General features: G+C 49.3%; 1 protein-coding gene across 7 annotated transcripts in view; it reads left to right on the top strand.

The window, feature by feature from the left end:
* Window positions 1-14,049, top strand: part of EHMT1 (euchromatic histone lysine methyltransferase 1) — a 163,030-nt gene that overhangs the window by 134,663 nt on the left and 14,318 nt on the right. For all 7 annotated transcript variants that reach the window (XM_054007471.1, XM_054007465.1, XM_054007468.1 and 4 more), the window contains 4 exons: window positions 607-684; window positions 3,488-3,603; window positions 6,056-6,142; window positions 10,949-11,027. In XM_054007471.1, the coding sequence (XP_053863446.1) occupies window positions 607-684; window positions 3,488-3,603; window positions 6,056-6,142; window positions 10,949-11,027 (360 nt within the window). The remainder of the gene's footprint in view (window positions 1-606; window positions 685-3,487; window positions 3,604-6,055; window positions 6,143-10,948; window positions 11,028-14,049) is intronic.

The following is a 14,049-nucleotide window of genomic DNA, read 5'->3' as shown; positions in this document are numbered from 1 at the left end:
GCACATGACGTCCCACTCTAGAGATGGCTGCATTTCATGGGTCTGATGTATCCCGTACCCCCCTCTTAGGTGTAGTGAGGCTTTAATTAGTCAATGTATTGTAGATCCTCCAATGACAGAAGCTGTAGATGAGCAAAGTAATATTTGGCAATAGTAATAATCCAGGCTATTGATTGTGTTGTTCTATGTAATATCCATGAAGGCTGTGTGTTCTGGTGCCATAGTTATGAGCCTTGTGTAATATCCTAGAATTCACTCCTGCACGAGAGAAAAATGGACACAGGACCACCCCCGTCAGAACTGACTGCAAAATTCCTTTCTGTGATCTAGCTTCCCCACAGTAATGTCACCCACAAAAATGAGCAAACAAAATGCCCTGTGAAACCAATGAAGCTGATTGTGCTACTGTCTCATGAGCGAGAGGGAGGGATTTGTACCTGTTTTTTAAATGTTTGGGAGGCCCCCATGTTCTTGGTGTTTGGGAGAGGATGGGGTATATCAATAGCTAAGTTGATAGCTTCTTTCCTTTCCAGCCCATTTAACCAATTTGGTCTTTCTGTTGCATTTGTGTGAGAATTGGATCTGCTCCTTGTTTCTCCCTTCCAGTACTGTGTGTGCATAGATGACTGCTCCTCCAGCAACTGCATGTGTGGCCAACTCAGTATGCGCTGCTGGTATGACAAGGTGAGGACTTTGAACTTCGTGTTTGGTTTGGCCGATATTCACGTATTATAACAGTCCATTTTAAAAAATTCTTAACGATTTTCTAAATTCCAGTATATAAAATACTTAAGACTGTAATCTTGGCTTCAGTGTGTACATGGTAAGAGACACAATAAATCTCAAACTTGCGTTACTTCTATACCAATGGAGCCATTAATTATCCCCACATGATACGCAGTGTTTAACAATCCGTTCCCAAGGTACAAGCCCCATTGAAGAATGCAGTGTGCGCTGTTCAGTCGTTAAGTGTTTCTGTAATTTATCAATGAGGGGAAGGAACTAGGGATGTTTTATTTTTCCCTTATTTACTGTGATCTACCTCCTGTGAAGGCTGAGTGGATGTATTTTAATTACAGGGTTGCTAGGTGGCTGCCCTAGTGTTTTGTGTATATATGCTTAAATCCTCCAGGGAGGTTTGGAGGTTAATCCTTGGGCAGGTTCCACTAAGATCACATGTTCCCGTAATCTCTGCAGGCTTCTCCCTTGGGAATTTTGGTATCTCCTGGCTTTTGCCAGGTATCCATTTTAACTGTGCTGTAACAGGCTTCACAATCCAAAGTGACTTCACTGCTTGTATCCTTTGAGTATTTATGTCCAAATTTGTTAAATATGGTGCACGATCTGCCACCTTCTCATCTCCATGTAACTGGAAGATACTTAGAGGGGCTTCTTATGAGAAGAAAGGTGGTCCAGCGGCATGAGTGCTGGCCTCAGAGTCTGGAGACCTGGGTTCTAGTCAGGCTGTACCACAGACTCTCTCTTCCCCAGTTGCAAACTGTGGATAAAGAAGCATGCACGCTTCTGTAAAGCACTTTGAGGTCCGCAGCTGAATAGCACGGCATGCATGCAAAGTACTGTTTTTGTTTATTGCCTGTCCTTTCTGATGATGGTGCAGAGCTCCCTCAAACTTCGGGGAAGTTTGGGTATGGATCTATGTTGTCATCTGAGCCAACTCTAGAAGATGGAAGTGAACCGGTGTATCAGCTTGTAAACGTCCGGTGCGGGGGTCGGGCCCTCTCAGGGGCCGTCGGGGGCCAGGCCGCCTCACTACACGGCCTGGATCGGTCTCAGGGTTCCGCCCCTCTGGCAGGGACTAGGCCAAAGGTACACGGCCTCTGCAATGAGCTCCTGCTCTCCGTCAGGGTCCGGCAGTAACTCAGGCCCGGGCTCCGGTCCTCACTGCCGGAGCTGGGGATTACAAAGTCAGTCAAGCCCCCGCGCTAGCTCAGGGCGGGGCAATAAACAGTAGTTCGGGCGCTCAGCTCCGTGGATCCGGAGCTGCGCCCTGACAAACTCAGGACGTCCCAGGCCCTTATTCAGGGGAGGGCAACCCCCAATAGTCCAGGGCGCTCAGAACCTTCCTTCAGGCTGAGCAGTAAAGTCAGGAGTTCAGGCCCGGCCCTCAATCAGGGCGGGGCAACAAACAATAGTCCAGGGGGCTCAGGACCTTCCTTCAGGCTGAGCAGTAAAGTCAGGGGTTCAGGCCCAGCCCTCAATCAGGGCGGGGCAGCACACAATAGTCCAGGGGGCTCAGAACCTTCCTTCAGGCTGAGCAGTAAAGTCAGGGGTTCAGGCCCGGCCCTCAGTCAGGGCGGGGCAGCACACAATAGTCCAGGGGCTCAGGACCTTCCTTCAGGCTGAGCCCAGGCAGGGTTAGTAGCCCCAGGCCCTCAGTCAGGGCGGGGCAACAAACAATAGTTCAGGGGCTCAGGACCTTCCTTCAGGCTGAGCCCAGACAAAGTTAGTAGGCCCAGGCCCTCAGTCAGGGCGGGGCAACAAACAATAGTTCAGGGGTTCGGGTTCAGGTCTGGGTATCAGGAGCTGAGCACGGACAAACTCGGGACGCCCCAGACCCTCAGTCAGGGTGGGGCAACAAGCACTCGTTCAGGGCAGCAAGCAATAGCTCAGTGGCGGTGCCAGAGCGCTGGCTGGAGGGGGAGACTGCCACCCGTTAAGTGGGGTGGCAGGGGGGACACAGGCCCACCCACTCCACTGTGTCCCAGCCCGGGGCCCTAAGAGCGGCAGTCAGTCTGCCGCTGTGTTGGTGGGGTCCTGACCGCAACACACCAACATGGGTTCGCTCTCTGTTGTAGCTAGACTGGGGTCAGCTACCCCCGGGCTGATTTCCATTTCCTCCTCCATTTGTACCTGCTCCCCGCTGGGCTCGGCAACGGGGTCCCACACCATGGGTTCCTCACTTCGCAGAGGGTCGTCCGGGTCGGGTTGCTCCTCCGGTCTCCGGTCAGGGGGGCGCTCGGGCCCCTCCTCGGGGTACCGTGCTCGGGGCAAGGGTGGCCAGTCTACCTCGGGGTACCTTGCTTGGGGAAGGCTTGGCCAATCCGCGTCGGGGTACCTGGCTCTGGGGAGGTCCGGTCGGTCGGTGTCCGGGTATCTGGCTCTGGGGCAGCTCGGTCCGTCCGTGTCCGGGTACCTGGCTCTGGGAAGCCTTGGTCTCGCCGGAGCTCGCACCGGCACGTCTGGCCTCTCCGGCTGCTGGGCTCTAACTGAGGGCTGGGGCCTGGCTCTTATACTTCCTGTCCCGCCCCTTGACTTCCGGGGGGCGGGAACAGGTGGCGGTGGCTCCGCCCACTTGGGTGCCAATTCAGGCTCCTCTCCCTCAGGGGCCGTCGGGGCCCAGGCCGCCTCACTACACAGCTCTAGATTGACTTAAACCTTGAGGAAATTCAGTTCTGGATTGGAGCTGTCCAGCTTTATTTCCAGTTCCAAAAGAATACGGGAATATAATCTCATGTCTCTTCTCCAGGATGGCCGACTCCTGCCTGAATTCAACATGTCTGAGCCACCGCTGATCTTTGAGTGTAACCACGCTTGCTCATGTTGGCGAAACTGCCGGAATCGGGTAGTGCAGAATGGGCTCAGGTGAGAGAGAAGGCTCTCGATTCGGACCATTATTTTAAAAGGAACAAAGCTCCTTGCCTGTCTTCTCTAGGCTGTCTGTAAAAGCAAAGATTTCCAAAGATGAGGGAGAAATGGTGCAGCTCTATCCTCATCGACGGATGTAAACCAGAGCCAAGCCTCTGGATCCTGCTAGTGACCACAAAACAACAGCAGGGTTGTGAGATCAGCTGGGAAACCACCCTGACACTGGCCTAGACACTTGGCTCCTCTGTGTTCTTTCGTCAACCCAAATGTACCATTTATTAGTTGCTTCTGTTTTTTTTGTTAAGTAAGTGGTTGCTTCACTGGCAGCTCAGATGCTGCTTTCAGGGTAAGGTCTTTGGGGAAAATAGAATAATAATAATAAGGAAAAAAACGTAGCCATTTATATCAAAATGATAGGTCAGCAGTTCATATCAGAAGCGATGGCCAAAGCGTACGGACTTGGGTTCCTTAATCTGTAACTGGTCTGATGAACTATTTTCCAGAGATGCTCAGCACCCGTTGACTTCAGTGCTGTCAGTCACACCATTTGTATTGTGTTGCTGAAGGATGGATGTGAGCCTTTAACTTTAGGGACTCAATTTGGTAACGTTGGCTGTCTCCTTTAAAACAGGGGAAGGGATGTTATGGAGAACTGACTCTAGGTTAAACTGATGTCGGTGGTTTGGTTTAGTTTTATTTAGTAAAGAACTGATTTTTTAACTTTGAAATTGTGATGAAAATTTGAAATTTATTAAAGAAAAAAAAAAAACCCACTCAGGAGACTTTCCAGATGAAATTCTTGGCCTCACTTTCTTTTTTTTTTTTTTTCCTGGTCGGCACAATGTGTTTGTTCCTTAAGGAGTTGTGCAAACAGGGTTGTCACTATTGTGCCCTGTTTGTTAAAGTCTTGCTAAGGGGGGCAGGGTGGCTCTGTAAACTGAGGTTGAGTGATAAGTCCCTGTGGAGCCTGTGATAAGGTCAGATATTTCCCAGAGCTCTATGGGCCACGTCCCTTGAGGAATCAAAGATAATGCCTGGCTTTTGCTCTGCAAAGTGGCTGCTTAGTAATGATGCCTGGGTGCTCCCTCTTCATTCTCAGTATTTCCCTTATCAAATTTGCTCCAAATGAACGGTACATGTCAGTGCACATGTTTCCCTCTGGCAGGCCTACCAGCTCTGCCTGGGGTCTGAAAAGCAAGCGATGTTCCCTGCGTCACCCCCTCAACAACACAGTGTCCGCGATCCAAAACTCAGCTGCCTGTTTTACTGGTGATGAACGAGGCAAAGCAGAATGCAGCTTCCTCAGGCCTGAAGCACGGTGTGAGCACGTTTTCTGAAGCCGCTAGGGCTAAGGAAAGCTTATCTGCCTTGGGTTGTGCTCCTGGTACTGTCTGCCAAGGGTATGAAGTGCCACGGAGGGAGAGGGATTATTTAAGATCGTGCGATGTAAAGGGGATAGCAAAAGAAACAATGGGGTGAAATTAAGGAAAGGACAAAATAGGGGAGCATCAGGATTCTCCCCCCTCATCCCCCCCCTCTGATAATGGAGTCTGTGCAAGTGGCCTTAGGCTCCAGCGGGGGATGCAGGGGATCATTCCTGGAGAATGTTGAGTATAAGATGGGCCTATGAAATATTCCAGCAGTGGCTGGGCAGTGCAGTAGAGGACCTACTGGGTCTTTTCTGAGTCTAGTTTTATAGGCTGTATGTAGGGGCCAGGAAACCCAGCAAGTTTCAAATTACACAGTTTCCTTCCTACCTCTCAGCTAGTGGCTTAGGTAGGAATGAGTGGGCCCCACCAAACTGCCAGCTCTCTGCAGGTGGAAGGGGTATCTGTGTAGTGATCCAGGGCGTTCCGAGTACTGCTCCAGCTCCATCCCCTCCATTGCAGCACACAGCCATGCTCCCATGGGCTCCTGCCGACTTCTCCTCAAACGTCTCCTCCTTCCATTGTGCAGATGGGGAACACGCAGGAGGGAAGAGAAGCTGGTAGCTGACATTTGTATCCCATGTGTAAATCCCCAGAGGTTTAAAGGGGGGGTGGTGGTGGTACCATGGAGAGCACCCAGTCCCATAGTGCCCCTGCCGTCCCCCCTCCCCCAGGCACCAAACCCAGTCCCCATGGAGTGTGATAAAGGGGGCAAAGGGGGTTCTGCAGGATGGGGATAAAGGAGACCTGCTACACAGTCGCTGCTTCCCCCTCTTGCTGTGCCAGAAGCCAGTTTGCACCTGGTTTTCCTTCCTTCCGCTCACATTAGCAGAGGGAGCAGATCGTGGGGTGCAAGGAACTGGGGTCACATGGTGACAAAACTAGAAACTGTCTCTTGAAATTAACATTTTCTGATTAAATTTGCAATTTCTGTGTAACCCTCCCCTCCCCAGAGAGCGGACGCCTTTCTGCAGAGCGCCGCCTCTGATGCCATTAACGGGACCCCTTTCCTTGTCTTTCAGGGTTCGATTGCAGCTTTATCGAACGCAAAAGATGGGCTGGGGCGTGCGGTCGATGCAAGACATCCCCTTGGGAACGTTCGTGTGCGAGTAAGTTCGTCGGCTTAGAGTAGCTCACAAAGAAAACATCTGCTCATGAACTCTGATGGTGTGTTGAACAGTTGGTGTCCTGCACCCAAATTAGAACGCTCCTTATTGAAGGGAGAGGTGCCTGCAAAAAGAAATTGCTTCATACAGAACCCTCTAGCCTAAGTATATAAGAACGGCCATACTGGGTCAGACCAAAGGTCCATCTAGCCCAGTGTCCTGTCGTCCGACAGTGGCCAATGCCAGGTGCCTCAGAGGGAATGAACAGAACAGGGAATCATCAAGTGATCCATCCCCTAAGTGAACATTCCCTAAGCAGTTAGAACATATCTTCAAGCTTTCCCCCTGCTGCTGGAGTCTCCAGTCAGCTCATAAGCCACCCTACCTTAGTGCCCTCCATGCATCACCTTGGAATGAGAGTAGTCTAATAAATTCCACATTATGGCCCTCATTCAGCAGAGCACACAAGCATGCGCTTAAATCCATTTGACAGCAGTGAGATTTAAACATGTGCTTAAGTGCTGTCCAGAATAGGAATGCTTTCCTGAATTGGGGCTTATGACTTTGTCACAGTGACTGCTGTAGTGATAGATATGCCTGAGAGACATTGGTTTAAGCTCTGAAAGCTTTGATTGTTTAGCAGAAATGAGTAGCGATATGGGAAATGCAAGGCGGGGGTGGAAATAATCCATTTAATTTGTATTGGAGATGGGCTCAAACTGCAAAATTCACGTCTGGAACATCCCAAAGTCTGAGGGCATGGAGGTGCATCAGTGTCTTTGGAGCCCGTGTTTTGGGTTGGGCCAGTCTCTAGTCAGGGTATCTAGCCAGATTTTAACTGAGTGTCTTCCACCTCCCGTTCACGATCACTCAAGCCCCCTCCCCTCCCATTCATGATTGCAAAACACCCCCTTGGCAAAACACAGCAATGGCTTGCATGGAAAGCGTTTAGCTGTCTTCAAATGCAGTTTGGCAGCTGAAAACAAGAAGAGCTAGACAAGCCAGCTTGTCCCCAGTTACCAGCAATTGCGCCATAGATCACAGGCTGAGAACGGTTGCTACATACCACTCCACTACAGAAACCTCCGGTCCCTGCTGCCATGTCTACGTTATGTGTAGGTCCTTGGAACGATATTCTGCCTAGTAAAATGTAGGTCATCGGCCCCTCCACGTACAGTCAGTTAACCCATGCCCACTCTTCAAAGATGGCTCCACAATGCCAGAATCACTCCTTCTCTGAAACAGGTGCTCATGTTACCAGCTCCATATGCAACTAGCTCTCCAGGGAGAATTGATTTGAATCTACAGCGTATTTGTTTCCTTGCTAATAATGTCCCTGTCAACTTTAGAATATTCACAGGTGGTTATAATAGCGTGTAGAGAGGGTGCTCAGGTTGGTGGGACACAGGGACAGAGCTAAGGGGGCTGGTGATGCCTGTTTCCATTTCCATTCCTCATATGTTTTGTGATTTGTCCCCCATCCCGTCATAGAAACAACCTGTGCCAAGCAGAATTTTTACCCCAAAAAGGGAGAAGATCCAGAGACTCCATCGGATCTTGACTTTGCTATTGATTTTTACTTGGAATGCGCTCAGATACCTAAGTGACGGACACCATATAAGCCCTTAAGATATAGATAGATAGATAAGTGCTACTGAATAACAGAGTTACCTCATGCAAGTCTTTCCACGGACTTCTGATCTGGGAAATCAATGGGACTATTTGCATGAGTAAGTACTGCTGAAAGCGAAGAGTGGTTGCAGAATTGGGCCCTAAAGGAACATATAAGCTACATCTCAACTTCCGTTTTAACTAATGTTTTTGTCTCCAAATTGATTATCAAAAGGAGTGTCACAAAATAAAATGCTTTTCCGGGTGCCATTTTCCAGCTGCTTTTGAACTGCCTTCAGTTTTGTATACTGTGCAACAGTAAAGCAATTTTACTCCATCCATAATCCCCTATTGCTCTAGGTTACTAATGATTTTGTGGTTTCCAATAATGCTGCAGCCATACGGGAGTGGTTAATAGATACCAAGATGCACTGAAGGCAAGATGATAGGATTCCACATGCAGTCGGCATCCTAGCCTGATATAGCAATGTTGTGCCAGACTGCTCGAGGTCAGGAACTGCATCTGAACGCCCCCTCTATTATGGAATGTTTGGTGGTTCTCGGGGTTAATGTTTTAGGCTTTCATCTCCAGGGCCCTGGGGTCAAATGCTAGTATCACAAGGGTAAATGCACATAGTTAATATTGGGAAAGCGCTTGGAAGCTGAAAATGCTGTTAAGAGCGTTCGGAACAAGTAGTATGGAAATCTCCGTTTTCTCTTCAAAAGACATTTACTCATATTCCTAACCTCTCACTACTACTGCTTATTTATTTGTGTTACTATAGCACGTAGGAGTCCTGCCCATGGACCCAGACCCCATTGTGCTAGGTGTTGTGCACACGCACAGCAGAAGTACGGTTCCTGTCCCACAGCTCTTACAATCCGAATATAAGATAAGACAGATGGAGATTGTCTCACTTTCCTTCTGCTTCTCAGTCTGTCGCACAGTGGGGCCCTGGTTTATGACTAGGGTTCCTAGGCGTTACGGTAATACAAATAAATAATAATAATAATAATAATAGTGATAGCTAGGCTGGCAATGCTTCACGCATGGAAGAAGTTACAAATATTTAATCCTCTACTTGAATCAAAGCCCGTTTCAGACGGAGAGGAGAAGGCTGCCATCTCAGAATACTTACTGGGCCTGATGGCGATCTCACTGCATTGACTCTGATAAAGTCATACCTGTACTCCTGATTTGAAGGTGGTAGGAGGCCCAGTTACTTAAAGGGACACTATCGGGTTAACTTAATGTCGCCATCCAGGGGATGGTAAGACACGGCTTTAAGTATAGAGTCATAGAATCATAGAATCGTAGAATATCAGAGTTGGAAGGGACCTCAAGAGGTCATCTAGTCCAACCCCCTGCTCAAAGCAGGACCAATTCCCAGCTAAATCATCCCAGCCAGGGCTTTGTCAAGCCGGGCCTTAAAAACCTCCAAGGAAGGAGACTCCACCACCTCTCTAGGTAACGCATTCCAGTGTTTCACCACCCTCCTAGTGAAATAGTTTTTCCTGATATCCAACCTGGACCTCCCCCACTGCAGCTTGAGACCATTGCTCCTTGTTCTGTCATCTGCCACCACTGAGAACAGCCGAGCTCCATCCTCTTTGGAACCCCCCTTCAGGTAGTTGAAGGCTGCTATCAAATCCCCCCTCATTCTTCTCTTCTGGAGACTAAACAATCCCAGTTCTCTCAGCCTCTCCTCATAAGTCATGTGCTCCAGACCCCTAATCATTTTTGTTGCCCTCCGCTGGACTCTTTCCAATTTTTCCACATCCTTCTTGTAGTGTGGGGACCAAAACTGGACACAGTATTCCAGATGAGGCCTCACCAATGTCGAATAAAGGGGAACGTTCCTCGATCTGCTGGCAATGCCCCTACTTATACAGCCCAAAATGCCGTTAGCCTTCTTGGCAACAAGAGCACACTGTTGACTCATATCCAGCTTCTCGTCCACTGTGACCCCTAGGTCCTTTTCAGCAGAACTGCTACCTAGCCATTCGGTCCCTAGTCTGTAGCAGTGCATGGGATTCTTCCGTCCTAAGTGCAGGACTCTGCACTTGTCCTTGTTGAACCTCATCAGGTTTTTTTCTGCCCAATCCTCTAATTTGTCTAGGTCCCTCTGTATCCGATCCCTACCCTCTAGTGTATCTACCACGCCTCCTAGTTTAGTGTCATCTGCAAACTTGCTGAGAGTGCAGTCCACACCATCCTCCAGATCATTAATAAAGATATTAAACAAAACCGGCCCCAGGACCGACCCTTGGGGCACTCCACTTGAAACCGGCTGCCAACTAGACATGGAGCCATTGATCACTACCCGTTGAGCCCGACGATCTAGCCAGCTTTCTATCCACCTTACAGTCCATTCATCCAGCCCATACTTCTTTAACTTGGTGGCAAGAATACTGTGGGAGACAGTATCAAAAGCTTTGCTAAAGTCAAGAAATAACACATCCACTGCTTTCCCCTCATCCACAGAGCCAGTTATCTCATCATAGAAGGCAATTAGGTTAGTCAGGCACGACTTCCCCTTCGTGAGGGGAAGTAAGTAGCTTCGATGATCAGTAACAATATTTCCATGGTTTTTTGCACATTCCAAAGCAAACAGTTATTCATTGGTATGTAAACATCCTCTTACAGTGTGTGCAACCCAAGTGTTGCAATATTGTACATGGGAACTAGAAAGTCAGTGGACAGTAAACAAAAGCAAAACTAACTAGTCTTGTTACTGGGGGGAAAGTATATCCTTTTTTAAAATTCACTTGTAATATTCAAAAGTATTAGCAGTAACTTGAGTAAAGGAATTTTGTTTTTTTATTTTCAAGATGTGGGGCCAAATTCTCAGCTAGTGTCAATCAGCATCGCTCCACTTGCTTTGATGGACCTATGCTGATTTATGGACTTATGCTGATTTGTCACTTTCACTCTTTACACCTCTACCCCGATGTAACATGAATTCGGATATAACACGGTAAAGCAGCGCTTCGGGGGGGCGGGGCTGCGCACTCCGGTGGGTCAAAGCAAGTTCGATATAACGCAGTTTCACCTATAACACGGTAAGATTTTTTGGCTCCCGAGGACAGCGCTCTATCGAGGTAGAGGTGTACTTTGCACACAAGAGGCAAGGTGTTAAAATCCAAGCTAGCATCTGCACAAGCATCTCATTGCTGCATTTCCCATTCATCCGACAGGTACGTTGGAGAGCTGATTTCCGATTCAGAGGCCGACGTACGTGAAGAGGACTCCTATCTCTTTGACCTTGACAACAAGGTAGTGTGTTCAAGTGGACTCCCTGGCAAAACAAAAGCCAGCGCTTGCTACTCTAAAGAGCTAAAAGAAAATTTGTCCTCATCTTGATGGGCAGAGCAGTCAGAGAGCTTGGGAGAGGAGAAGCACTTCTCACCTCACGGTAACCGAAATCTGTTCACAGCTAAGTAAAGCGTGGACTGCGTGGCTCAGGGGATTGGTAATGGGGTACAAAGCCTGACTGCATTAGGTCAGCAGTTTGAATTCAGCTCAGGTCGATAGTCATTGCACGTTATTCCCATCTGATGGCTGTGTGAATTAAATTGGTTGTCTCAGTCTGATTTCTAATGTCCAAGTACCTCTGTAGCAAAGCCCACCCCCAGCTGGCACTAACCAGCACCCATGTTGGCAGCCTTACTAAAGAGCTCACCAATTAATGAGCTGATAGACTGAAATACCAGCTCACCAGTAAAGGACCTTTCAGGTTCGGCTTCTGGTAGCCTGGCAGGGCAGTGCGGGGAAGCTTGCGCTGCTGGGTGTGCTGCATCTGGCCCGAGAAGGACTGGCATCCCTCGAGCCATCAGCTCATTCCTTTCTCAGGGGCTTTAAACTCACTTTTAAAAGTCTGAGCGGACGCTTTGGGTACGTCTTCACTACCCGCCATATCGGCGGGTAGCAATCGATTTATCCGGGATCGATATATCGCGTCTCGTTAAGACGCGATATATCGATCCCCGAACGCGCTCACCGTCGACTCCGGAACTCCACCAGAGCGAGCGGCGGTAGCACAGTCGACGGAGGAGCCGCGGCCGTCGATCCCGCGCCATCTGGACCCCAGGTAATTCTATCCAAGATACTTCGACTTCAGCTACGCTATTCGTGTAGCTGAAGTTGCATATCTTGGATCGATTCCCCCCTCCCCCAGTGTAGACCAGCCCTTTATGTGAAACTGTCCTTGGCAAGAGCAAACGTGCAGAAAGGTGATGCTGATGACTTTCTGTGGGGAGCTGCAAACCAGCTTCCATCCTGCTTCCGTATTGGTTCGGCAGTTAGAGATGTAAAAAGAGGCTTTGCCTTTAAGAAAGGGAGAGGCCTCTCCAACCACTAAAGAAGGATCCAGTGAGGAGTCTTGTAGCCCGTGCTCTGAAATCAGAAAAGTAGAAGGACCAGCCTCTCTCATAAACTTCATTAAATGCCCAGGGTCAGTCTGTTCATCCATGGATTAGCTAGTAGTCTGCATCCTCCTCCTCCAAAGATTAACTAGGCCATCATCTCCACATTGCACCTTTTCTCCATCAGCCTCGATTGAGGCATGTCAACGTGGCTGCCAACCCACATCTGTCCTGTGTTTCTTCAGCATGCTCTGCTAATGAGACTGACTGGGCCTAGGATTGAAAATACACTGTAGGGAATAGAATCATAGAATCATAGACATTAAGGTCAGAAGGGACCATTATGATCATCTAGTCTGACCTCCTGCACAGCGCATACCACAGAATCTCACCCACCCACTTCTGTATCAGACCTGTGCCTGAGCCATTGAAGTCCTCAAATCATGGTTTAAAGACTTCAAGGTGCAGAGAATCTTCCAGCAAGTGACCTGTGGCAGATTGGTAAGAGAGAGATCAGAAACCCGTCATTCATCCTGGCTTCCCTTTTGGGTAAATAACTAAGAAATGATGCTAGCACCAGGGAATTGCCGGGAGTTCTGTAAGGGGAAATTATGCTAATTTCTCATGGTATTATGGGAGTCTGACCTCTTCTCCCATAGTTCTCCTGGGCTCCCAGATGGCCTTTCAGAATCTCCCAGAAGCCATTGCTTCAGGAAGCTGTGTTAGGAACTCTGGAATAAGGATGCTCTGCGGCCAGTACAGTTGCACCAGCACTGAACAGTGCAGAGATGCACTTGAAACAACGTAGCTAGTGTGGGCGTGCCGTGCCGTTGGCACTCCGGCCAGGTCTGCGCTACAGACTGCTATGTCAGGAAGTGTGATTCCTGCCCGACGGCGCTGGTCAAGCAGAAGCCCAGTGGAGACACAATTCTACTGGCAAGACTGCTTTTACCGGCCCGGCTTGTTTTGCTTGTGGGACAAAGCGCAGCTTTGCCGGTCTAGCTGCCTCCGTGGCAGGATAGCGTACCGGTATCCCTATACCGATAAAGCCCTCCTAGCATAGACACAGCTTTACACCAACGCGGCCCAATTTAATTCTCTCGCGTAGACAAGGCCTGAAAGATTTATGCATAAACTTGGGAGCATCCCAGATATTTGCCTTGGCGGAGCTCGTACATACAGACGTGAATGTAGGGAGGTCACTGAAGCCAGCAGGCCAAGACCTTGTAACCGCTTATATCGGAAGATTTTGTCTCTAGCGTGATCACGGTATTTAACCAGCAGCCAGTACAGACCTTTCCTAATGTAGCGTGTGCCAATCATCCCCCTTCCCATGAGGAACCAGCTCTGGCATGTTCTGCCCTCGCTGGAATCTGGGCACAGCTTCGTTGGGCTGACCAGCCAGTGAGGAATGGTGAAAGCACAGCTCAGCATTTCTGGCTCTCCCTGAGACCGGAATGCAGAAAGCCCTGCAGTAGAGGGGATCTTCTCTTTGGGGTGCTCCTTGTGCCTCCCTCCAGAGCCCTCCAGGCTACTCCTCTGTCGTGCAGAGGGGAGGCGGTACTTGTAGAGCAAGGCAAAGCCCTCGATAACACCAGGGGCAGGGGCCGAGCAGGCTCCCCCCAAAGTAATTCTAGCCTCTTCCCGTTCGAGGAGTACCTGGGAATCAAATCTGGGTCTTTCTGGAGAAGTGCAGAGTGCTGAGCGCACAGCTCTGGAGTGGCCCACTTGCTGCACTCCCAACCGCGGCTGTTCAGCAACTGGAGAGCGAGAGTGGATTCAGCTCCCTTGTGTGGTTGTGTAAAGCGCTGTGGGACTAACCACCAAGATAGTCCAACCACACCATTTAGAGGCTTCTTGAGAGGACATGGAGAAGCCCCCTGGTTGTAAGGTAAACAGGATTCCCTCAGTAGAAAAGTCAGGCAACAGTAAAG

The sequence above is a fragment of the Malaclemys terrapin genome, chromosome 17, assembly GCF_027887155.1.
Source record: "Malaclemys terrapin pileata isolate rMalTer1 chromosome 17, rMalTer1.hap1, whole genome shotgun sequence".
NCBI classification, from domain to species: domain Eukaryota; kingdom Metazoa; phylum Chordata; order Testudines; family Emydidae; genus Malaclemys; species Malaclemys terrapin.
This window is presented reverse-complemented; position numbering and strand designations above follow the sequence as displayed.